A 26,006-nucleotide genomic window follows, 5' to 3' on the forward strand; every position below is an offset into this window, starting at 1 on the left:
TTTACGGTGGCCCTAGTGCTTATCTGCTCCAGGGCTGAACCTGGCCCAACAGTAGCCTAGCAATAAATAAGAAAAAAAAAAAAAAGAAAAACCCCCAGTGAACAGGTTTTAGCCAGGCCCTCGGGAAATCTGCCACGGAACTGTTACTTATCACGGGTATTTTAGCATCTCCTAGATGTCACTGTCCTCCCACCCCGAGCGCCGAATAAATAGGAGAAGGAAGCAGCTCGTGCCGCAGAGTTCACGCACCTTAAATCTCACAAAAACGAGGGCGTTAAGGTCCCACTTTACCCTTTGCCATTTACTTTGGACAACGTCCACCCCGCGCCAAGCACGGCTCTGCTGGACACCCCTCCGGCCCCCGGCGATGCGGGGGTCAGCACGCCCAGGCCGCCCTCCCCGCCACCGCCACCGCTCCCGGCCTGCACGAGTCCACGGGCCGGGCCCAGCCGCGGGCACCGGGCCTGGGCAGCTGCCCTGGGCGGTGCAGGCCGGGGGAGGCCCGGGCCGGGGGAGGCCCAGGCCGGGGGAGGCCCAGGCCGGGGGAGGCCCAGGCCGGCCGGGCCCGACCCAGCCGGGCCCCGGGGCTGCAGCTGCGGCCTGGGCGAGCAGGGGGCGGAGGGGCGAAGCTCTGGGGAGCAGCAGCCCCCGACGCGGCGCAGCAGCGGGGCAGGGTGAGGCGGGTTTAGCGGCGGCCACGTCCCGCCGTGTGTCGGCCGCCGCCGCGGAGCCGTCGGGGCGCAGGCCGCCCGCCCGGCCTGCACCGACCCGCCCGCCATGACACCCGCCCCCGGGCCGCTCTGCGCGGGCCGGAGCCGTCTCGATGGTGGGGGCGGCGGGACCTCCGGGCCGCCGGGGGGCGCGGCGCGGCGGGGCGGGGCCGGGGGGCGGCGGGGCCGGGCCGGGCCGGGCCGGGCGGAGCGGGCGCTGCCATGGACGCGCTGTGCCGGGCCGAGCCCCGGCCCCGCCGGCCTGCCGCCGCCTCCTCCCCGCTGCCCTGGGCCCGCTTCTCCGCCTGGCTCGACTGTGTCTGCGTGGTCACCTTCGACCTGGAGCTGGGCCAGGCCATGGAGGTGCGGGCAGGGCCTGGGGGGCGTGTGAGGGGTCCGGGCCCGGGCAGGGCCGGGGGCTGTGGGGGGGTCCGGGCCCGGGCAGGGCCTGGGGGGGCGTGTGAGGGGTCCGGGCCCGGGCAGGGCCTGGGGGGCGTGTGAGGGGTCCGGGCCCGGGCAGGGCCGGGGGCTGTGGGGGGGGTCCGGGCCCGGGCAGGGCCGGGGGCTGTGGGGGGGTCTGGGCCGGGGCAGGGCCGGGGGCTGTGGGGGGGTCTGGGCCGGGGCAGGGCCGGGGGCTGTGGGGAAGGGAGGGCGGGCGGGCAGGGTGTGGGGGAGAAGGGGCTCTCTGTGGGGCAGCGAGCAGGCGGGGGAGGGTGGGGGCAGAGCAGAGATGGGGGTGTGAGGGGCAGAGGGCAGAGCTGTGGTGAAGGGAGACCGGGAGCAGGCAAGGGGGGGGTGGCGGGGAACGGGCAGCGCTGGGGAAGGGCCCTGTCTGTGGGAAGAATCAGTGCGGGGGGGGGGTGGGGGGGGCGGGCCGGGGGCTGCTGGGCCGTCTCCGGGGGTAAGGCTGTGTGCAGGGGGGCTCGGGGGACTGGGCAGGACCAGGGCCTGGGTGCGCAGGGCCAAGAGGAGCCAGGGCAGCCCGGGGTGCCGGTGTGTGTGTCTAGGGGCCGGGGGGCTGGGAAGGGGGGTGGCTGAGTGAGGTGGGCAGAGGGCTACAGGGCTGCCGAGGAGGGGGAGCAGGCTGTGAAGGGAGGAGGGTGGCAGGGAGAAGGCAGGGGAGGAAGGGTTGTGGAAAACAGCCCAGGGAGGCAGGAAGGCCTAGGGTTCGGGGGTGGGTTTAGGGGTGAATCTCGCTCGGAAATACAGATCTGATGTGTGGGGTCAGCGGGCACTAAGGAGGGGCTGAGGTGGGTGTCGCGGGACAGCCATAGGGAAGGAGTCAGGAGCCGGGTGGGAAGTGGGGGAGCGATGGGGAGATAATGGGGCGCAGTTGAGCGGGGGGCCGAGACGGCTCTGTCAGCCTGAGGACCTGCGGTGTCAGAGGCTTCCCAGGAGGTCTGATATGCCTGTGGGGGTCATTGGGGGGCCAGAGAGGGTGAATGGTGAGTGAAAGTGCTGGAACAGTCTTTCCCTATTCCCTGGAAGATTGCACTGTTTGCCTCTGAAAGAGGATTTGAAGGGAGTTAGATCCCTAAGGCATGTACCGTGACTGAAGGCAAGAGCTGGTCGGTGTTCTAAGAAGATGCAACATAAGGGGACCAGATATCTCTGGATTATGCTGAACCTAAGGCATGATCTCAAATCCTCAATATTTGTTGTGTAATTGTGGGAAGTACTCCTTACTTTGCCTTTGTGTAAGGAGGTTAACCCTGTTTTTCGGAGGATTGAGACTTCCCATTTTTAAAGTCATGCTGAAGCTTCTGAAGGGAATGGAAAGAGGTAGAGATCAAGTTAGCCTATTGCTGCTCTGTTTTCTTAAATACTTGACTACGTTTCTTTCCATGAAGCCTGAAAATAAATAAAAAAATCTGCTGTAGACCTAAGTTTCACATGCTCTATGCTCTTCCCTGCAAAACCAGACCTGATATACCCTGGAAAGGATAAGAATACTGGGATAATAATTAGCATTTACAATTTAATGCTTTGTAGGTGTGTTTTAATATGTAGCTACAAAGGTGCTTTCTCACCAGTTTAATTACCTGTCTAGCATTATAAGGAGGGGACTTTGTGATCGGGAGATGCAGTAACATCGTTTGTTAATCCCTGGAAAGGTATTTTCCTTCTTTTTCTTCCTTTCCTCCCTTTTCCTCCTTTGCCTATATAAGTATTGATGGGAAAATGTTTCTCATGTGGCATAAATGACCAAGAAGACTGGGAACATCTCAGCATCTGGTCTGAGTGATGACACAACTCCACTGTCACTTTTCCTTTGGTTGTCTGTTGTGGATTTCTGTCTCTGAGCAAAGGGTTTGGGCAAGGAACAGGGGTCTGCCTTGGGTAAGACGCCCAGAAAGGAAGCCAGGCAGAGGAGAAGCTGTGTGATAAAGATCCCATGTTGCATTCTTGGCGGGGTTGGGAAAATAAAAAAGCTCAGGCTGTTACTATCTCACAGGGGGATTTCAAGTCAAAGTATTTCAAAATTCTGAAAAAGTCTAAATGTCACTATTGCCAGTAGTCAAATGGTGTCATTATCTTCCTGCTTATTCCCTGTTTCCATCTGTTGCCTCGGTTGTTTTAGATTGGGTCCAGATCCTGCAGCTTGTCTCCAAGCAGGCTGATTTCTGCAGCTGAAAAGAAGGAGTTTTATGATTTGGGCTCTCGACTGCAAGCTTCTGGGTTAAGAAAAAGCGTCTGTGGCACCCAGCCCTGTGGGACTTCAGTCCTGGCTGAGTTTGCACAGGAAGTTTGCCATAGACATAACCAGATCAATGTAGCTGACTGAGATTAGATCTTGACAGAGCTCTGTGGTTTTTTGGATGTACGTATATCCCTCTAAAGAGTGATTTATGCACAGAGGCTGTTCACGCACTCAAGGATTACACAGAGTGACAGACTACAAATACTTGGAGTAACTTGCGCCACCTCACATGCTCGCAGCAAAGTGAGTCAGAAGGAAGGGAAACCTCCCATTCTGGAGGTTGCACCGTACTTTTGCATCATCTCTAAATCAGCACATGAAGATGCAGGCATCCCAAGTGTAGTCCAACTTTAGGAAGTCTCCAGCAGTTCTGCTTGAGGATCAGACCTGTCTCAGTCAGGGTTTCTGTGCTCAGACCTTGTCATCCTTTCCTGAAGATTACTTTTTCCCGAGTATAGGATTCTTTCCAGATAAAACATCTCTTTTCTTCCCTTACTGCCCAAATCCATGCGGAAGCCACGTTGTTGAAGCCCGCTTAGTGTGTGTTGTCTGCCCTTCAGCGACACAGAGTGAGTGGAAAGGCAGAATTAGCCCTGGAAGGGGGTACGCTCCGTGGATACAACTTCGCAGCCAAGAGCTTGTTTAGGGTCTGCTCAGGTTTCTGAATATTGCATGACTTGTGTTCTGTGCAGTCGTCTCGCAGTGTAGGTACACCATTGGCCTGAAATTCAGCGAGTCCCGACTCTGCTGCTATTTAGAGTAGAAAAGGTATTACAGAGGAAGACATAGGTTAATGCAGAAATTGGGTATAATTACTGTTTATGACTCATCCGCCAATTTACATTTCTTCAAATACTCAACGACAGGCGGCAAAAATACCAGGGAGAGAGAAGACACCTTTCTGAGACGATTCTCTCCGGCTAGCAGTCTGCGTGCTGCAGGAGCAGCCCTCCCCACCAGCCGTTTGCCGTCCGACTCCGCACTGGCTCCGACTTCTCTGGTGCTGCTGTCATAGAAACGCTGAAAATCCGTCCCCATGGTTCTGAAATATCCCTTTTCACAGCGGCACTGGCTCCTCCCTCCCCAAGCTTTTCCAAACACAGGCACTTTGTGAAGCTGGGTGACTTCAGAGTCACCAAAAGTCATTTTCTGGGATGTTCTCCGTGTTGCTATGACAGCAGCAGAGTACTTGGCACCCATGCTGGTATCAACAGCAAAGCTTTGGATCTGTTTTCAACATGTGTCACCTCCACGCTTGTTAAGTCAGTATTGATGGGAGAGAGAGCTACATCACAAGTTACGACATAATTTAAGCCCCTTTGGGCTACTTCTGAGATAGCCAGGGACTTTTACAAATAAAAAGTTCCTCTTTGTTTACTGTCTTTTTGCTTTTGACAAGTTATAGTGATTTGGATTCTTACTGTTTTAGATTGGGGGTTTAATCTTGTAAATATTTAGTGATTCCCCCTTGCCCCCCAATATAGAAGTACATGTCAGACTGTTAAACTGAAGGGGAAGCCGAGATGCAGAAGATAAGGCCTATTTTTCAGAAACATGATATCTACATTTTTGGGTCTGTAAGTGCTTCTATGCTCAGTCAGAAGCATTTGGACCTGTTTGTTTTTCTTTTCTTTTTTTCTTCCCCCCCCCCCCAAAATGCTGAGCACACATTTCCAAGTGAAACATACGTTTAGCATGTCTTAAACTTGGACCCACAAAGCAGCTGGGAGCTATCAGTATCCACTTCTGGTCTGATTTACTTGCAGAAAGACCCCCCAGAAAAGGCAGTAGGAGAATTAGAAGCCTGTCCTGACTCCTGAACTGAAGCTTAGACCATCAGCAGGCATTGCAGAAAGCACGATGCTGTGAGATTCCTGAGCTTCTTGATGAATCAGCGTCAGATGTCCAGGTCTCTATTCCTGGTATATCCATTATTTCATGGAAATTAACAAAATAATGTTTGTATGATCATTAAATTAGTCATAACCACAAGAATTTATTTGGTCGCCTGATGCAAAAATACAGCAAGCAGAGAAGTGTGTCTTCTCCTGTGGCGTAGTTGTAATGCATCCCTTCATGCTTCAGTGTCTAAAAAGCCTTCATCCTCTAGTCGTGCCTTCCTGTGTTGCCTCATCGCTGTAGCTTGTATGTGATGATTTTGCTCCTGTATTTTTGTAGCTTTCGTCTTTCAGAGAAGCTTTAATCGAAGGCTAATCAGCGTAATTTTTAATTGTTAATTTGGCTCGCTCTCTGAAGCTGATTAGATGACCTCGCCAAGGAATCAGTGGGGAATTGTCAGAGCGAAGCGAGCTAGCTCAGTGAACTTGCAGCACTCTGGCATGGTGCCACCCCTGCTATTTATAGACTTGTAAGAAGAGGCAAGCGCTGAAGAGAGCTCCTGATTTGAGTACCAGATGACTCGCACACTGACCTGAAGCAGAGTTACTGCCCGGGAGCTGCAGAAGTGTGATGAGCATATCTCCATTTTCCAAGTCATTCAGTGCTAGTTTCTTTCTCATCTGCTTATTTAAAGCCACCTGCAATTTCTGCACTTCTCCATCAGTAAGTGCTAGAAAGGCTGTGTACTTGCACAGATTTGCGAGTACTTTGGTTTCTGTCCTCTGCCCAGTGACATGTCAAACTCGTTATTGCTGTAGCGGTGTCATTTCTCAATTCTCAGTGTGATCGTTTCTGTAGTGGATCTTGCTGCTGGATGTCAGTTGTTTGCAGTTCGGCCCTCACCTGAGAAGTCTTGCATTGAGTTCTCTTTTATTGGTTTACAGTAAATGCAGAAACAGTGTTATCAGCATTTACATAGTTCAGCTGCAAAGCTAGAGTCTTTAACTAGGTGCTTTAAAATTCTTGACAATCTCTCTTACCTGAAATGCTCGATGATAAATTGGGTGTAACACAATTCAGCTGTCACGGGTATGCTGACAAAGCATGAATCTTCAAGCCTGTGCCAGACCCACCTCTTTCTGTACAAAATAAACCTTGGCCTTGTCTTTCTAACAACATCTCAAATCACGGAAGCTGAACCGGAGCTCCGAATCCTCTCAGACTTCTCCTGCTGCCCTTTTTCTGCTTTGTGGTCACTGTGAACAGCGTCTCTCGCTGACCAGCTGCTCAGGACTGTTAAATAAGTGTTTTCACCCTGGAGGCTAGGATATATATACCCAAGTCTGTGTCTAACACCAGACTTCGTATTGTTTAGTGTGCATAGGATATATAGTTTTCTAATCTCTTCATACAGCTAGAACCTTTTTCCAGACTATCCTCGTCTCACTCTTGATTATTGCTACATCCTTTCCTCTGCCCTTGAGGGCAGTCGTCTTGCCCTGCCTTTATCTTTGCAGAATGCTGCTGCAAAGGTTATTTCCCCAGCCACGGCTGTTAACGCTCTCTGTGCCATCCTCCGGTGACTCTTCTTTCCATACCTCATCGCAGCTATGCGTAGCTTCATTCTTACTCTGTCCCTACTGTCTGCCTTCTCGTTTCATTGCTGTGACATCTGTTTTTACCTCTCAGCAGCTCATGATGCCAGCCTTCCTCACTCCTTCAGAATATTTGCTGGGTTTAGTGAATTGTGAGTGACTTTTTAGCAAGATTTAAAAAAATCAAAATAAAAAGTGACCCTCCTCCAAACAACAATTAGAAATACACAAAATCCAAAGTTTTCTACATAGGACATTATTTTGGGCAATTTTAAAATTTGTATTTAGGTGCAGAATTGAATATTAACACTTTCCAGGCTTGGAGAGTAAGTACCTGTTAACATAATTTCAAGCAACATTGTAATAGTCCTCTCCTACCTGCTGTAGAGAAAACCGATGTTTGCACATCAGTAGTCCGTACAGAGAAGTTACCAACTGAGTGGTGGGGCTGCTTGTTCAGCCAGCTATCAGCTCTCAAGTTAATATCCAGGTAAAATAGAAGCTATTCGGTCTGTCTCCAAATCTGCTAGAATAAATACAGATTTTGCAACAAGTTCAGTGCAGTGGGCTACTGACAGTTGGATTTTAAATGGGTGGATGTACCTTCCTGTAGGATACGTTACTTTGGGAGAAATAAGGCACTTATTGTACGGAAGCAATGTCTATAGATGTATGTAGAAGTCGGGGGAACGGAGTGACTGACTTACTGACTCTTGTCTCTTTTGCAGTTGGTGTATCCTTATGACTTTAGACTAACAGAGAAAGAGGTAATAACTATTTTCTTTTCTTTTTTTTTGTTCCCCTGGTTTTAAAGATACTGAGCAGCGGTGACGGAGGTTTTCTTACTGCGTGTTTTTGTTTGTTGCAGAAAACTAGTATCTGCTACCTGTCCTTCCCAGACTCCTACTCAGGTAGGTAGCGTCTGTTGGCCTTGCCTGCAGCCTGCGGGATGGTTTGTTGCCGTTATGAAAGGAATAGGTTCATGATGGAAAGAGTGAGTCATAGCCTCTAACGCAGCAGAGACTGATGGGCTGTATCTTCTAGAACTGTGACATCAAGGAGCACCCAGCCCTTAGGCCTGAACAAAGACGCTTCTTGTCATTCTGATTGCTCTCTGGATATAGAATCTGCGATCTGGTGGGTGACAGGACAATTTCTTGATAAGCTTGCACAGTCATGCTTCACCCGTGCCAATAAAATATAACAAAAAAAAGCCACAAAGGGTAGGTTCCCCGAGGTTTGCAGCTGTCAACTGTCAGCATTTCTGTGTCTGTGAGCGAAGTGCTCAGTGAAGAGAAATAGGTGGGGAGACGATGCTTTCACAGCAGAAGTATTCCCAAAGCTTGTATTTATAAATCAGAAAGGTGGCAATAAGAAATAAGCATGTTAATTCATCCCAGTACCTGTTTCTTAAGACTGGTTCCTGACTGCTAGTTTTCTACAGCCTTGCCCAGTTTAGTTTTAAATGTTTTTAAGGATGTACTTTCACTAGTTTCGCAGAGCTTAGTGAACACTCAGGGTAAACGTCCCTTTTATTAAACTAAACTGTTCACCACGCCTAATATCTTCATAACACAACAGTCTTTACTCTTCTTCGCAGCATAGCATCTGCAAACAGCGGGAAGGGAGTATATCCTCTCACCCCGTTGTAGCCTTAGTCTGTTTAGCTGTGGATTTTGTCCCGTGAGCTTAGTGTGTTTAACTCTTTCCTCCTAACTGACCTCTTTGTACGTACTCAGCCCTACTCCTGCCCATCCAACTGATGAAACCTCCTGAGGGCTTCGTGCTTCTTTTTTTCCTGCTGTGCAAAGTGTGCTTGGTGGAGGGGTTAGCAGTATAGTGTGACCTGCGAGGTGGTGCTTCTCTAGATTGTTTGCTAGAACAATTGTGCAGGGGATTGTGGTTAAAATCAGTGTTTGTGTGGTCTTGGATTAAGGCTGTGTGAGGTTTTTCAGTACGGTAGAGAAGAAGCGGTGGCTGCAGCTACTCAGGATAGATGATACTGCCTCATGTCTGTAAGTTTCCCAGGAAGGTTTCCCAGCCTGGCAAGGTTTAGCTTAATGATACCAGTTCTTGTGTTCAGCTATGTGTTCTTCCTGTCTCGCACTGGGTTTCTGAGGTTTCTTTATGCTGTTACTCTCCACTTCATTTTCAGTTTTGGAGTTCCTTGTAAATCAGCGTCCCTGCTTTTGTCAGCATTTCCGATTTAAGCAATTTCCAGCTTTCTCTTTACTGTTACTTCTTCCTGAGTGTTTGTGATCTTCTCTGTCTCAGGTGGCCTGGGGGATACTCAATTTAGCTTCCGCCTTCGTCAGTCTGGGGGACAGAGGACCACTCATTACGAGGACGATGGCGAGTACAATAGAGAAGCACCCCTAACGCTGCAGGTCAGTTGTGTTTCAGTGCACTACTTATACCTGCTAAGCAAACAGCAGTGTTATCGGGTTAAGAGCCAAATATGCTTTTGATTTGTTTTCTTTACATAAAATACTCATTTTCGATGGCCATGGGAATAGTCAGAAAAGGAGAAAGCTTTCAGCACAGGGACTTACTTACATGTTAATACTCACAGAGGGCCGTGTTGAGAATCCCAGCTACTCTGAGAGGCGGAACTGAATCAGGGGGACCCCAGATTAGAGCAATGGTCATGTCTAGCTACAGCAAAAAGATAAACGGTGGCACACAGGTGACGCCCAACAGAGTGCACGGCTACCTCTGCACGTTACCGTGTCTGTGGTAAATGAGATGTTTACCTCTTTTATTGAGGGATGACAGTTCTTTTCATTTGTTGCAGGATCTATGTATATAAAAATGGCCAGAATAATTGGTATGCCACAAATGCGCACATTGGCTTGCCATATGCGGGCTGGTTTAACCATACCCAAGCACTAATATCAGGAGTGTTTGTTAGTGGTCGTTTTTCCATCAGTGAACTGTCTGTCCATTTCATGCAGAGAAAGGATGTGCTGAGCACTGTTGCTTCTTTTAATTGAGCAGATGGCCGTCAGATCAACTTGTCCTCTCCTGCTTTCTCCTTTGAGGTGGTGCTTCCTGTGCATGTGCCTTTTTAACACTTCTGCAATCTTCTTGTGATTATGCTTTTGTGATATGCAGTCCAGAAATGCTGGTCTGAGGGGGAGTAGGAGGATTTCTTTTCCTAAATTCTGGTCTAGAGATTTTTCAGCTCGCATCCATCTTTACTGCTTTGTAGCAATCGGTAGGACACTGCCTCACAGATTCAGCTGGCTTTAAAGAAGTAAGGGAAGTAAAACTGCTGAAGTACTGGGTTCTGTTCTGGAAAAATAATCTTTGGGAAGAGAAAGGTGCCTTAAACTGTGGGGTCCATGGTGCTTCTAAAAATTATATTAAGGATAGTCTTCGTGTTCAGCACTGATAACAATCCTTCCTTCTTGATGTCTGTGGGAACTTAGAAGGCATAGTGTGTTTGAAATGATCGGTGGGGATTTGTATTAAATCTGTTAGTTTTCATGGATGCTATAAAGGAAGCGTCATTCAGCTTTGTGCTTCATCCTGAGCAAAGTTTGACTGGTACTGCCTTAAATACCTGACTAAAGAGGAATGCAGTGGGTATGGTAGTGGACATTTCCTCCTCTCAGAAGATCATAGAATCACAGAATCGTTTAGGTTGGAGAAGACCTTTAAGATCATCAAGTCCAACTGTTAACCTAACACTGCCAAGTCCACCACTACGCCATGTCCCTAAGTACCTCATCCGCACGTCTTTTAAATACCTCCAGGGATGGCAACTCCACCACCTCTGTGGGCAGCCTGTTCCAGTGTCTGACAATCCTTTTGGTGAAGAAATTCTTCCTAATATCCAGCCTGAACCTCCCCTGGCGCAACTTGAGGCCATTTCCTCTTGTGCTATCACTTGTCCCTTGGGAGAAGAGACCAACACCCACCTCACCACAACCCCCTTTCAGGCAGTTGCATAGAGCGATGAGGTCTCCCCTCAGCCTCCTCTTCTCCAGACTGAACAACGCCAGCTCCCTCAGCTGCTCCTCATCAGACTTGTGCTCCAGACCCCTCACCAGCTTCGTCGCCCTTCTCTGGACATGCTCCAGCACCTCAATGTCCTTCTTGGAGTGAGGGGCCCAAAACTCAACACAGCATTCGAGGTGTGGCCTCACCAGCACCGAGTACAGGGGCACGATCCCTCCCCTAGTCCTGCTGGCCACAGTTTCTGATCCAAGCCGGGATGCCGTTGGCCTTTTCGGCCACCTGGGCACACTGCTGGCTCATACTCGGGCAGCTGTCGACCAGCACCCCCAGGTCCTTTTCTGTGGGGCAGCTTTCCAGCCACTCGTCCCCAAGCCTGGAGCGTATTGATGTATTCCTTCCTCAACAATACATTATCCTCTCGCCGGCAAAGGAAAGTGACAGAGCATATCAGTGGCAGCGTGGGGTGCCAGCATGAGCTCAGGGGCTTTGCTCAGGTGGTCGTATTAGTGGAAACCTCAATTAACCCTTTAGATGATGGCCCTGAAGGTGCTGCAAAAAGGGCTAGTGAAAGGTGCTACCTGGCGGCTGTAATTTTTTGGGAATTTAGTAGGTTGTATTTCCTCTCTGTCTTCCCATTTGGTAAACTCTCCCAGATAGCTGAGCATGGATAACTTTGGTAAGTAGGAGGGAGTGCTGTAATTGTATCATAGCAGGAGTGAGGTATGTTGTTTGGGCAGTGGCTGGAGGGAGTTTGTTGACAGCAGTAATCGGTTTCTCAGTAACAGCATTGTCGGTCCCTCTTGCAGCGGGAGTCAGCTCATTACTTCGGTTATGTATACTTCAGGCAAGTCAAGGACAGCTCGATGAAGAGGGGTTATTTTCAGAAGGTGAGTACTGAAACCAGATAGCTTGCTACTCTCAACTGGTACGTAGCTGTAAAAAGGCACCTATCCATAGCTGTAAAATAGCACCACTTCCTACGTGACACCCACAGTGTTTCTGCAGGAAACAGCAAAGGTCACGGAGAACAGGAATATGAGGAAAGTGTAATTCCAAACAAACCTGGATGCGGTTGCCATGGTGCGTTAATCACATGAGGAGTGACCTGCTGCCTGAATCATGAGATCCTGAAGTACTCGAACATTTGCTTCAGTATGTACTCTAGTGTCACAGATAGTGAGAGGATCTACTTCGTTATTGCAGTCTGTGCTAGTTGCACCTTAACCCTACTCTTATTATTGCTTTAATCTTTCTTCTTCCCAGTAGCCATCTGGGAATGGATTTCCCCCTGGGCTGATTGCTTCTAACTAGCAGCAGTGACACTGCTGCTACCTCACCAGCCATGTCTCTTATCAAAAATTCCTTTGACATAGACGCTGGGAAAAATAATGTAAACTGAATGTTTATTTCAGCATAAATATGCAAAGTGCTTTGTGTTATTCAGACAGATAGTTATGGTCACTGCCTGAGAGAGAGTGAAATTTCAAACTTCTAGAGAAGGAAAATGTTTTACTTTGATCCTAAGATTCATTTTTCTCCATGGATTCATGGAATTACTCTCTCAGCAGGGGTTTTTCACATCAAAAGATCAAATGCCATCCTCTCAAACAAACAAACTTTGAACACCTGCTCTTCAAAGAGCAATGCGTCATAGTAGATCGCTCTGGTAACTTGCTGGAAGACGGGGACACCGTTCTGTCCCAGCAGTTACTTGGCCTGCTGTGCTTTCTCTCCTCCACCTCTAGGCAGTGACATGGAGTTTCTTTCAAAGAGAGATGCTAATACAGAAATGAGTTTCTTCATCTCCACTAAAGCAGTGGATTGATTGCTCAAAAAGTTGGAGGATTAGAGAAACTGAACAACATGGGGACCTGCTGAACACTTACTTACACCAGGCTAATGTGCTTGCTCTTTGGTAGGCTTACAAAAGTTGAACTCCTCAGTGAAGTATATTGTCACGCTTGGATGGGTTTTTTTATTTCAAATTGCAAAGTTTTGGGTTGGAAAGGAGGTGTTTAAATGACTATTGCAGAAATTTTTGCTGGATCCTAATTAATGTATTCATTAGTGATTAGAGGAAGAGAATGATCAGCATAGTAATGAAAACCCCCAGTGGGACTGAGTTGGAAAAGTTGTAAAAAACAGTGATACATTTCATAAAGAAGCATTAGAAAGAAGCCAAAACAACAACAAAAAAAAGCATTGCTGGAAACAAATCAGCATTATTTCGAATTACTTTGTTTCTTCTTCCCCAGAATTCCTTTATTTTGTTTATCTACCTAATTTCAGTTTCAGTGGTCTGCTCCTTTGCACGTCTCCGTCTCAAATGGTTGTTTTGGTAGCTTTGAACTTATCGGCTATTTATTTTTATTTTTCCTCCAGTTGATCGTTTGGTAGGTCACAAACTCAGTGCTTATAGTTGTGGTGGCTCCCTGGTAGAAGCTGCCAGCTCTGCTTATTCTTTAAACAAAAAACTCCTTGCCTGTGTAGACACCCAGGGTCTCGCAAAGCCTGAGGATTCAACAGCTAGGTAGCTAGCAAGAATTCCACCAGTGAAAGTGCTGCTTTTGAGCTCTTTCATGTTCTTGATGTTGGTTTTTAAGTGTAGCCCTCTAGTAAGCAGTACAAGTATATGCAGTGCTAGAAATGATCATGTCAGGAGGTCTCTGACTCCTAATCGTACCTTTTTTCAGTCTTTGGTGCTGGTGTCACGCCTTCCGTATGTGAACTTGTTCCAGTCATTGCTGCAGCTGATTGCGCCAGAATACTTCGACAAGCTGGAGCCGTGCCTGGAGGCAGGTGAGCAGTCAGAGCTAGGAGGGAGGGTTTGCATATTGAAATCTTTCAGAGTTTTTATCAGGAGGTTCCTGAAAGACAGCTGAAATGTTCCAAATTAGTTCATTCTGGAACAAATTCCAACAGGGAAAAACTTTCATCCAAGTGGTTGGCTTGTCAGAATTATAAACAGCTGTAAAGGATGCATTAATGGGAAATGTCTGACAACCTTAATAGGTGATGCTGTCAGTTTTGCATGCAATGTGTTCCCAGAGAGAGGGAAAAACTGCTAATGCTACATCTCTGTCTAGGTCTTTATTGCACTATTCAACTTAATCATGATTTATCAACAGTATAGCGCTTCTGGCTCTGCACTGGAAACGGTGGTGCAGACGTAAGTCTGGTGTCTGACCTAAACTTGCACAATTATTTGATATAGTGTTTGTTTGCAACTAGTCAGAGGGACACGTGAACTAGGAACGAGTGATGATTAAGTTGGCCGGACTCATAGGACCAGCTGAATTAGCTGTATTGACCTTCAGATTAAACTTTTTTCTTTACCTGTGTCCCTGCAGTGTGCAATGAGATTGACCAGTGGCCGCCTCCTGTGCCAGGACAGACTCTGAACCTTCCAGTGATGGGAGTTGTCATTCAGGTACTCGTTGCTGATGATCTGTACTCAGCAGCAGACTGAGGCAAACTGGGAAGTGGAACATGTATTTCCTTTTCTTCTGGATGTTAAAATTGCTGTTTACTCTAGGTTCTTCCCCTTTGTTCCTAACATCTGTACAATTAGAATTGATAATTGAGGAAGCTTTCTCACGTGGATGGTTGTTAGGGAAGAAAGCAAAGTGTGCGGGCATGCAAACTGATTCCATCTCTCTGGATAATCTGCCTGTTCTTATTTGTAATCTAGGTGAGAATCCCATCGAGGGTGGATAAGCCAGGATCAAGCCCAGTGAAGCAGTTCAATCAAGAGGTGAGATGAAGTGTGTCATGGCATAAGCCAGTGATGAGCAGAATCTAGACTACTAAGGAAGGAGGGTGGAAAAGAACTGGAACTCTTTCAGCCTTATCCTATTTGAAACCACTTTGGCCTGGGATTAATGTGGTTTAAGCTACCCATCTGGTTCAGACTGCACGCTCTCATGCCTGTGTCTTTCAAAACGGGACTCTCTGCACAGAATTTTTGTGCTTCAGGTTATGTATGTGCATTGTTCTCACAGTTTTTGTTCACCTTGCCTTTCCTGGGAATTCATGCATAGGTGGGTCTCCACGAGACCCTGCCTCAGTCTTCTGTGTTGTTTTGCAGCATTTGCTGTCTGAGCATCTTTACTGCTTTTATTCAGCTTTGATTCTTGTTCATTTGATCTTTTCCCTTTTTCTCTCCTTTGAATAATGTTGTCATATTTCACAGCTTTTGATACCCATGTTACCAACCTTTGTTGTCTCTGTATCTTAAGCTCTGCCGTGCACCAGCGGAAACTCTAGAAAATAAAGGGGCAGGCACAGGAAGTCTTTCCCATCTTGAAAAGAAGGGATTCTTGGGTATCTTCTAGCAAAAGAAATTCATTTGGACCTTGAGTGCTCAGTCCAGATCTGTTCCTGGCTCATACCTCCAAGCATTAACCTTGTTCACTTCTTTTTATGCTTATTGTAGAGGGAGCTACTTTATGATTGATGTGGTCAGCTTAGATGGCATTTCAGTCAGGATGCTTCCATTTACTAACAGTTTTGGGTTTGTTTGGGTTTTTTTTTTCTTCCTCATTTAGAATCTGTTACCAGCCCCTCTGGTTCTCCCCAGTATTCATGAACTGGATCTTTTCAGGTGAGAGCCACCATCCCTGCAACCCTCTCCTTTCCATCTGCTTTTCCTGCTCAGAGTATCCTGTAAATCACAGGTGTAGTGAAGATGTCAAATGAGGAATCAAAAATTACTGCTTTGCAGAGTGTCATTTAGAATACTGGGCTGGCAGAGCTTGTGCAGCGTTTAAACCTGTGTGCACTGCCCTTAACACAACCCTCTGTATCCTGGTTAGAGGAGGTTTTCTTTTCTTGACCTCAGCTGGTGATAAGCTTAAGCTCTGAAGCATACACCTTGTGTGTCTGAACCAAACTTTTCAGCATTGTAGGTTCTATTTGAATACACATACATCTGCTGTGATCCACGTGCGTTTTACTTTGCTTAGATGAAAAGACATACTGAGAGCAGTATGATCAGCAGGTTGCTTTACATCGCCGGAAGCATTTCCTTTAAGCACGTATAAAAAGGCTGAGCAACAGCATGTGTAAAGAGACATGGCATTCTGTTGTGGGATGCTAAAAATCAATCCTAGATTTCAAATTCCCGCATAGAAGCACATCTGGATAGGCTTACATGCAGTAATTGTGTCTGGTCTTTTCTGAACTGCGTTTCTTAACCTCGGCTTGTCATTATTCCTTTCGCTAACAGGTGTTTCCAGCCAGTGTTAATTCATATCCAGATGTTGTGGGAGCTGATGTTACTAGGAGAACCGATTGTTGTAATGGCACCATCCCCTACGGTTTCTTCAGAAATGGTTCTGGCTCTTACCAGGTAATGCCTTCAAATCTGAGATACAGGTAACTATAATAATAAATGCTGGCAGTTTTTCAGATCCACTCTTCTGCCGAGTCAGTTGTGTTAGATTTAGTTTGCCTATGAAAGCATGTAAGACAAATAGAGTAGCAAGAGAGTCTTGCTTGTATTCCACCAGTGGCAGAGAAGGGCAAAAGTGAATCTCCCATGTTGGGAGACCTGATGGTTCATAGCCCTGAGGAACTTTGTCTCCCCAGCTTTGAACTCTGCTTTAGCAAAAAAGAAACCTGGAAGTCCTCCAAAGCGTTACCTCTGGCAGGACAAAACACTGCTCTAGGACATAAACCTGACGTAAACACACATTCCTCCTCTGAAGTTTATATGGCAACTATTCTGTCTATTGTTACAGCTGCCTTGCTCCTCTGAGGTACTGTTGTGACTACCGCCCCTATTTTACTATCCACGACAGTGAATTTAAAGAGTATACCACCAGGACGCAAGCTCCGTAAGTAGCCAGTAGAGCCTTGCTACCCGCTTGCCACTGTCCGTGGGAAGGAAACCCTGAGGTTAGTGTTGTTTGCTTTTTTCCCCCCCTCTTTCTAGGCCAAACATTGTTGTGGGAGTCACAAACCCTTTCTTTATCAAAACTCTCCAGCACTGGCCACACATTCTTCGGGTTGGGGAGCTCAGAATGTCAGGTAAGCGTGGAACCAAAGTCCCGTTGTGCTGGTAGACCTTGTTAGAGGCTAGGAATGAGCTGACAGTTGTAGTGCTAGCCATTGTTTTACACATCATCATTCCTGTGAGAGCTGAGAAACCAGAGGGAAATCTAGACTCTGACTCAGTTGATGCGCAGGATGGGCGCAAACAATGGTGAATTGTTGAGAGGATAACTTGCTGTGGTTTTTTCTGAAGCATTAAGAAAAGGAGAGTCTTTGCTGGGCAGGAAAGAGAAAATTGCATAGAGAAGAGAGAGGTGGAGAGAGAGACTCTGATTAATATCTATGAAGCCAAGAAGACCTCTAGGTTGAGGAGTGGGGTTTTTTGCAATGCCTCCTTAACACATTCCTGTTCCGAAATTTTAGCAGGAAAGTTAGCAGACGAGAAGGCTTATGTGAGGGTGGAGTTAAGGGAGGATATGATTTAAGATGTACAAGTGTGGGACTGGAAGTTCTCGAGTGCAGAGTCTCTCATGTGCGTGCTGTGGCTGTGAGGGTAGATTCAGAGCCTGAACTAGTCATTGATGTCTTTCCACAGGAGACCTGCCCAAGCAAGTTAAGGTGAAGAAGCTGGCTAAACTAAAAACTCTAGACACAAAACCAGGTAAGTCCCTTTGTCAGACATAATTTAATTTTGTTTACCCTTCCACCTGGGGGATTTTGCCGGCTTTGCAGGCGTGTGAACATTACATACGTTATTCTTTGCATCGCAACAAATGGACCATCTTGGTGTTACTATCTTCTCACACTTGGTCTGCTACACAGCAGTGGCATTCCCCATCTAATACAGAAAAACTGCATATCTTTGTTCTGAAATTGAAAAAGCCAATATCAATTAATTGAACAAATTATTTTAGTGTTGGGAGAACACCTTCTAATTTTCTTGGGTTTATTTTATATATCATACCTGCTTTTTAGATGCGATGGAAGTCAAAGGAACTTGCTTACCTCGATACAGCTATTTGCCAGTTAACTAACTGTCCACCTCAGGCCTAGCCATAAGCTGAGTCCAGTAAATTATCTCACCATAAGTTTAGCCTAAGAAGGTCCTTGAGACAGTTCAGCGTCCTTTAATCCTGCTGTGAGTACTGGCTGCGTTAGCAATTTCGTAATTTTTGTAATTATTTCTTTAGAATTTTTGTAATTACACACACACACACAGCTGCCAGGGTTTGTGCGAGGAATTTCAGTTTTGTTATCCCTGTACTATATAATAATATATAATCTAGAGCCTCCTCCAGATATGTGGGCAAAGGTTTGGTTTTAACTTCTGGGTTTTTCTGTTGGGTGGTTTTTTTTTTTTTTCAATCTAGGAATCTACACTTCTTACAAGACATTTCTTCACAAAGACAAAACCCTGATAAAAAGATTACTAAAGGTAAGCAGTTTCCACTCTATCCTACATCCTGCATGTCATTATGGGAAAACCGTGCTAACAGCTTGGTTTAAACAGACAAAAATCTCCAAAAGGAACAGACTTTTTTTCAGTTTGATTTAAGTGTGTAATGATTTAGCCAAGTATACTTGGACATGTTCCTCATGCCAGTTTTAAAATTTTTCACTTGATACCATGGATTAAATGCTGGCACTAATGATAACATAAGTGAGAACAATCCTTATCAAAAAAGAGTCTGAAAAACCCCCGGATTCTGTGTAGTGAAATGTGAGTGATACATTTAACCAGAGAGTAGAATATGTATTTTGGGCAGTACAGTTTTCCACGCTACTCTGGACTGGTTGCTTATAGCCAAAGTGTTGGCAAATTCTGCGTCTATCTGCGTAATAGAGAACAGCACCTTTGTGAATGCGCTGCCTGTGCTTGCAGGGGATTCAGCGGAAACGCCCGTCTGAAGTCCAGAGCGCCCTTTTGAGGCGTCACCTCCTGGAGCTCACCCAGAGTTTCATCATTCCCCTGGTGAGTTGAGCAGAGACTTGTCAGAGTGCTGTTAAAGGTGAGGGGAGGTGAGCAAGAGGTGCTTGAGTGACAAGTTTGCACTTGCCCTCTTTTATTCACCCGTAGCTGAGCATCTGTAATAGATTCAAGATGTGGCACTTTATAGAGATGTTTTACTCCATGGAAAGGGACTGAATGTCTCTTGAATGCAAATTTCAGTAATTAGCGTAAAAGTCTGCAGGCTGGACATTCAGCACACTGTGTAAAGACAGAACGTTGTTTCCTGCAATGTAGGGATAGGTGTTCCCTGTTGCTTGATTCTAATGCCAAGTCTTTGCTCTTTTCAACAGGTAGACAAAGCAGATATATAGGGAAGGGACAGGAGCCCAAAACATTCCTCTTCCCCTCGAACGCTGGAATCAGACCCTTTGCCAGTGTGAAACACTCCCTTCTGGCTTCGGGAGGCTTTGCTGTAGAGCTTAAGAGGCCTATCCACGTGGTGATGACCACCCTAAGGCAGATTTTAGCGAATGCTTTCCTTCAAGGCCTTCCCTGTCTAGTCCCACTAGAAAGTTCTGGTGCTTTTTCGGTGACCGTCCAGCTGGCCAAGTCCGGCTCCTCCACTTTCTTTTCTCTGCATCATCTAGGAGGTAGTACATGGGAGGACAGAGCATCTTCTCAGATTCTAGTCCCTCCTGCCAACTTCTTCCCACCTGACCTTTTCTCACATGGCATGCCTAGGATTCTTGCAGCATCGTTTTGTGACCTGGCCCCTGGTGGGAAACAAGCTCATGTAAAATACAACTATGAAGTAAAAAACCAGAGAGGAGGAGGCTGTTGATTGGGCCTGTGATGCGTTGGAGAAGACCATCACACTCGGTGACCACGCAGGATGCTCCTCGATTGTTGTAACTTTTTTTAATTGTACTTTTTTATTTCTTCTTAGGAGCATTATATTGCAAGTCTGATGCCTCTGCAGAGGGCCATTACTCCATGGAAGGTATGTCCAATTTTCCAATCGCTTCTGCTTCCCTTTGACTGCGGGCATTGAGGATAGTTTCGCCATATGCTGATCACATACTCTGATACACTGTGTGAACTTCCCTCATTGAAGGAAGAGGGTTATTACTCCTTTAAAAAAAAAAAAAGTTGAAACAAACATTGGGACAGATGCTTCCTGTTTTGCAGTAAGCTCAGCTATTGTGAATCTAATTTGAATTTTACTAGCGAGGCTGGTTAAGATGTTCATGCATTTTTTGTTCTCATAGTTACTGAGTCTGCCTTGTGCAGCCTCTTCCGTTAGAAATATAGACCTCATTTTCCCCTGGTTTCTTTTGGGTGCCCTGTAATGCGGTCTGTCCGTTGTGCAGAATCCTCCACAGATTCGTCCTTTCCGTCAGGAAGATTTCATGAAGACCCTTGAGCATGCTGGTCCCCAACTTACCTGTGTACTTAAGGGTGACTGGTTAGGCCTCTACAGGTAAGATTTTGGTAATTACTTGCCTTATCCCCTTAACAGCTGGTGCAAGTTATAATGAACATGAAGTCCTGAATTAGAATTGGGAGGAAAAAGAGAGTTTCAGGACAAAGACTGGTTGCCTAAAAAACTCATGCCTGTGAAGAATTGGTTAACTAATAATGGTCAGGAAGAGCAAGTGCAGGGCAGAATCAATCCTGTGTTTTATGTAGTCTCTTAAATGAGTAGATACAGTCAGGTTTAGAAGCTGTCAACTCTCCACCTTCAGGAACTTGAACTATGTCCTCGCTGCTGGAGAAGAAGGGGACTCCGCTCTGACATCAGCTGTGTCATTTGTTGTCCTCCAGGGAGTCTTTCCTTTTGAAGTGTCTGGTCCTGGGCAGATGGGGTATAAAGACTTGTAGCTCTTCATCCAGTAAGGGTTGAATGTGTTTGTACAGCATTCAGGACAATGGCTGTTTTATTTTTACTGCGTGACAGCAATGCTGTTAGAACATAGAAGGACGCAGTTTCTTCAGGGTAGAATTTAAGAGAGCATGCAGAAGAGTTTGTCCATAGTTTTTGTAAAGGGTAATTAGTTACAAATTGGGGTGGAGAAGCAGCTCATCAAAATATGAGTAGGAAAAATCCAGAAATAGGATACCCACTGGGAAGGAAAATGGGAGGTGGACGGATATGGAGAAGGGAAAAAATTCCAGAAAATGAGCAGAGACGGTAACCATGGATTAGTATGTTTTGTTGCTGTGATAAAGTTTGTACCATTTTGCACTTTAATGTATTCAGCAGAAAACAAGCAGTTCCACTCCTTACGGCATCGCGTGGCAGACAGTAAGATTTAATTTTGGATAGCTAATATTTTGAAAAATAGCGACAAACAACAATCTGTTTCAATAAATTGGTTGAGGTTTGCAGACAACTGATATACATACAGAAGTTTAACATTCCGGGGTTCTTAACTGTCTCAGATTTTGTGCATATACTATTTCTTGTGTTCCTAAGTCAAACCCTTAATTAAAAAATAAGTCTGTATCACAGTGGCATCTTGAGATGCTAGCTGGGTTTAGGACTCCACTGTGCTGGAGGGAGTGCACGAGAGCAAGAGTCCCTGAAGTCGCAAAAAGCAGCTGTACAAACATCAGCTGAGTTCTGCTGGTGAAGTGCTCTCTGCAGGTAGCCTGAGGAAGTAGCTTGAAGAGATATTAAGTGGGCCACTCTTAATAGAGGAAAATGCTGAAATGCAGCATTTGAGAGATCTTCACTGTTAATGAAAGCGTTGTGAAGAATGTGCTGCTACTCAGCTCTATATGGCATCTTAAACTTTCTCGTCTTTTTCTGCTGCCACAACCCCTGGCTTTCAGTTAGTGGCTTTACAATCCCAGTTGAATTTGATCTAAAGTTCTGTAACACTCTGAGATAAAAACAGGTATCGTGCTGCCCCCTGTTCATTTTCCTGCATAGCTCAGTGAAAACGGAGGTTTGTTATTGTACTGCACTGGAGAGGTGTAAATTACACATCCTTTGACATAGCCTAAATGACACTGTGTTTATGTAGGAGAGAGGTAAATCACCAATTATATGGGACTTAGGTCCATGCTAGCAAATGGTTGAAAGCTTTAAATATCAGGAAAGGAGAGGAATTAAGCAAGATACTGCAGAGGAATGTGAATTTCTTCTCACGTTGAACCATCCCAGTTATCATAACGCCGAAGGAAACGGGAGCCAAAATAAGGCCACAGAAGGGCAAAGAGCACCGCTTCTTGCATTGGCTGAGGCGTGAGCCGATGCAGAGGGAGGTGCGAGACTGGCAGGATCGCCCCTCTCGTGGGTGACAACCTGCTAAAGCTGCTCAGCTGTATCATGTTAATGCCTGACAGAAGAGATGCCTCTGGAGTAGACAAGATAGGAAAAGAGCGTATTAGCTCATAATCGGTTACCATCCCTAATGGCACTGTGAATCAGTATGTCTTTTCCTCTCACGCCTGTGTCTGCTGCAGTAGGAAGGGGAGTCTGTGTGCAGTGGAGCCAGCGTGTCTCCGGGCCCCCCTCTGTCCCCTTCTCAATGTCGCCTCTCTTTCTGCAGGCGTTTCTTCAAGTCTCCCAACTTTGATGGCTGGTACCGTCAGAGGCACAAGGAAATGACCCAAAAGCTGGAGGCCCTTCATTTGGAGGCAATCTGTGAAGCGGTATGTTCCAGCTGCAGGTATTAAAACCAACACCAGACGTCTCAGGCCTGAAACCTGGGAGATGAGGGCACTGCTACCTTGGACACTTGTTGACACATCTCAATGCTGCACTGATGGACGGGGCACAGCGCTTTGGGCCCTTGGGAACCACAGCTCTGCCTCACATCTGTCAGCACACAGCGATAGCAGCACGTGTGGGGGGCAAGAGCAGGAGCAGCTCAGCTCCCCTACTTTGTTAGCCAACGCAGGTCCTGCTTTGGCTGCTCCTATCAACTATTTTTCATTCATCAGGCCCTTCCCAAGCCAAGAGAGTGCCAGACTGGAAGCGTCATCTGTTGCTGGCTTCCCTAATGCCTAATGAAAATAGGTAGGCATTTTATAGTGACTGCAGATACAATTTCTTAAACCTAGCAGTGGCTGGGGAAGTCCCAGGAGCTCTGGCGTCCTACCACAGTGCATCTTCAGCTGCAGCGCTTGCTTCACTGTTCAGCAGCGCAGGTCCTCGAGCATGGTGTGGGGAATGCCAAAGCTGTCTCCTTTTTTAACAGGCCTGACTCTGGCAAACAGATTTAAATTCTGAGCGCAGCACAAGATTCACGGTGCTGACTGGAGGAGGGGAACCCTGCACTGCCTGCGTATTCCTGCATCTTTCCTTGATTCTTCTCTTGCAGGCAAGAGCTTAATGCCATCATGGTCAGAAAAGTGGAGGGAGCTCTGTCTTGCTCATTAAGGCTTAAATGCTGCAAGCAGAGTTGTGAAAGAGGATGAGAAACCTCCTCCTCGCTTTTATTTCAGACTTTGCTTAGGGGTATCTCTTTGAGAAAAGCTTCTGTAAAGAAGAAATGTCCCTGAAGAAAGCTATTCTCTCTCTTTAGAACATAGTGGCCTGGATGAAGGACAAGTCTGAGGTGGAGATTGTAGACCTGGTGCTAAAACTTCGTGAGAAGCTGGTAAGTTTTCCTCCCTTCTTCCCGCATTTATTCCTTTCTGTCTGTATCTCTGTGGCAGGGAGAGACCAGGGACATGGCTCACACTTGTTGCTTAGAAAACTTTGTTTTCACTCCCTGATTTGGAGAACTGGCAAATGGGACAGCCATGAAACTTGAGTGTTTGTGTAGAAAAGGATTCAAATTTCTGACTCTCTTCATTACCCTGAGGCTCAGGTTCCTGTCTGTTGTGTCGTACCCCGAAGTAAAGAGACAACGTGAAGTTTGCTCAGTCAATGGTGAAGCGGAAAGAGGAGCTTGGAAGCTGTTATAAAATCCCTCTGCTTCTCTCCTCTCTCTCCCTGTAGGTAAGAGCCAGGTGCCAGCACCTCCCTGTGAAGGAGGAAACTCTGCAGCGGGTGGCCCTGTATATTGAGACCATCATTGGCTCCTTGCCGGAGGATCTCCAGACTGTGCTGCACCACCACTGAGCAGGGTGGAGGGACTCTGTCGGAGAAGGAATCGCCCTCCCACCCCGCTCCGAGCTGCGGGCAGCTGCACTTGTGTTTGGAAAGGAAACTTCTTCCCTGATCCAGCCAGCATGACCTGATCTGGACCTTGCTCACAACTGTGTATGATTCCGAGCACGTGAGCCCGTGGGTCAGAACAGTAGCAGAAATGGGGAACCGTGGTCACTATTCTCTGTCTAGTCCTGCTTTGAGGAGCTGGGTTAGGGGACTGTAAATGAGAAACTGTTCCCTCTGCGGCTGTCAGTAGGTCAGAAAGTGACAGCCAGGCTTTCAGCAGCATGCGATAGGCTGTGCAAAACACGTGTTGCCCATATATACACATCCATCTTTGTCTAGTGCTTGGGCTCTCAAAATTTCAATGCCGTCATCCTGCCTGGAAGAAGCAGGACCAGCCCCATAGGGGGGAGTTGTTTTCAGGACAGCTCCTGCTGATAATGAGAGCGATGCTAGTCCCCCATGTACAAATGATGTGAAGAAATTGTCGCTGCCCATTCAGCAGCCTGACTCATGCCGGCAAGAGCTTCAGCTGTGATGGGAGTGGGAGGATGAATTGCTGGACATGGAATGCTGGTGTTTTTCCCCCAAGGCAGAGACGGAGCAGAAGGGGCTGGTGCATCTGCAAGGAACAGCTCTCCAGAGATTGCGGCTGGGTGCTGTGTGAACGGCAATAGCTACTGGAGCTCCACAGAGAGGAGCTGGCCTCCAAATGTAATTTATTCTGCTTGAAAAATGAAGTGTGTGTGCTCTAATAATGTACAAGAGAGCTGGAGCTGGAGCTCTGCCTTGGGCAATGAGATATCTTTCTGATAAAACATGTTGGGAGAATCTGGCTTTTACAGCCTGCGCCAGCCTTGCCAGGTGGGAGCTCACAGAGTGGCCCTGGGGTGGGTGCGCGGGCCCCGCTGCAAGAGGCGCGTGCTCGCCCTGCGCCGCGGTCAGCGGGGAGCAACCTCTCCAGCTCTCGCCACAGCTCATGTGTACTGCAACCCAGCTCCCAGCTCGGTCAGTCTGCTCCCATTCACCTCTTGGGAAAGAGAGAGACGTGCGTCTGCTTCTGGGCTGAGTGTTGGAGAGACTTGAGGCTCTGCTGCCGGCTTTGGAGGCAGCTGCCCTCTGCGTGAGAGCTGCCCGCTGCCGTGGAAATGGATGTCCTGTAACCCCAGGGCTGATTGCTACTACTGTAAGTGCACTTCACCATCTGCCAGTCTGGCCAGGGCCTGAATGTTTGCCTTAAGAATGGGTTTTAGGATGGGTCTGATGCACTCCCGTTCCCTAAGAAGCCCTGGAGTGTACCTTTGCACGTGGCAGGAGAGTTCGGCATTTCAGCCAAGAGACCTGCGCCAAGCTGTCGGCAGTGCCCAGCGGTCGCGTGGTGGAAGCTGTGCTGTTTCACTGGCAGTCCCTGCCCAGCGCTGCGCTGCTTCGGGGCTGGGAGGTTTCCCTGAGGCTCCGAGGTGGCTGAGCCCTTCCTGCATTTTCCCCTCCAGAGCCAGGCACATACAGTGCAGGAACAGCCGGAGGCTGCTCCGTTTCCCACCGTCTCCAGCCTGGAAGCGGCTAAGCGAGGAAACACGGCCGTACCTCCCCACGGTAATGAATTCTGTACAATACTCCTTAGTGGCAGCCCTGCCTGTACAGTGTATATTCTGTATATAAAGTTTGTGTGTGCGTCCGTGCAATAGCTCTGCAGTGACTGTGGTGGACCGAAGCACTAATGTATAGTAGAAAATATTAGTTTAAAAAAAAAAATGAAGCCAAGCTGTGTCCTGTTTTTGAGTCTTAGTAGATTTATTTGGTTAGGAATGGGGTTTCTCTGCAGAGGTGCGGTTGAGCTTGGTCGCTCATGGGCCTGGTGTGGTGGTTTCTCAGTCTCCATTAGGCGTCTGACCGGGGCTGTCAGTCAGCACGGAGACTCCTGTCCGCAGTGGGAGACTTCTCCGTAGGGTGCACTAAGCCCGGCCCCGCAAAGGGCAACTCGCACCCGCCTGCTGCCGTGCGTCCCTCTGCCCTATGCGCAGCACGTCCGAGGCACCTGCAAAGCAAACGCTGCATGGGCTGGAGGGTCCTGCGGTCAGAAAAATCCCCTTCTGTGCATCTCGGAGTTCAGGTTCACTTCAGGCTGACGTCTTTTCCCCCC

At 47.5% G+C, this 26,006-nt stretch overlaps 1 protein-coding gene across 1 annotated transcript; it reads left to right on the top strand.

Annotated features, from left to right (window-relative positions):
* Positions 1 to 932: 932 nt before the first annotated feature.
* Positions 933 to 24,312, top strand: DENND6B (DENN domain containing 6B). The gene is made up of 20 exons (XM_059816206.1): positions 933 to 1,073; positions 7,574 to 7,612; positions 7,714 to 7,756; positions 9,120 to 9,232; positions 11,615 to 11,695; positions 13,502 to 13,607; positions 14,159 to 14,238; positions 14,500 to 14,562; positions 15,356 to 15,411; positions 16,036 to 16,158; positions 16,550 to 16,645; positions 16,744 to 16,838; positions 17,398 to 17,463; positions 18,173 to 18,237; positions 18,685 to 18,774; positions 19,700 to 19,753; positions 20,124 to 20,233; positions 22,311 to 22,413; positions 23,289 to 23,363; positions 23,708 to 24,312. Exons 1-20 carry the CDS (start codon positions 933 to 935, stop codon positions 23,828 to 23,830), a joined length of 1,722 nt encoding a protein of 573 aa, XP_059672189.1. The 3' UTR covers positions 23,831 to 24,312.
* Positions 24,313 to 26,006: the final 1,694 nt, after the last annotated feature.

This window comes from Gavia stellata, chromosome 4, assembly GCF_030936135.1.
Source record: "Gavia stellata isolate bGavSte3 chromosome 4, bGavSte3.hap2, whole genome shotgun sequence".
NCBI classification, from domain to species: domain Eukaryota; kingdom Metazoa; phylum Chordata; class Aves; order Gaviiformes; family Gaviidae; genus Gavia; species Gavia stellata.

Bases quoted from the DNA above. Each gene is read 5' to 3' on its own strand.
- DENND6B (XM_059816206.1), top strand. From the start codon at position 933: ATGGACGCGCTGTGCCGGGCCGAGCCCCGGCCCCGCCGGCCTGCCGCC. The intron at 7,757-9,119 runs GTAGGTAGCGTC...TCTCTGTCTCAG, and splicing joins CTTCCCAGACTCCTACTCAG to GTGGCCTGGGGGATACTCAA. The intron at 18,238-18,684 runs GTAAGCAGTTTC...CTGTGCTTGCAG, and splicing joins TGATAAAAAGATTACTAAAG to GGGATTCAGCGGAAACGCCC.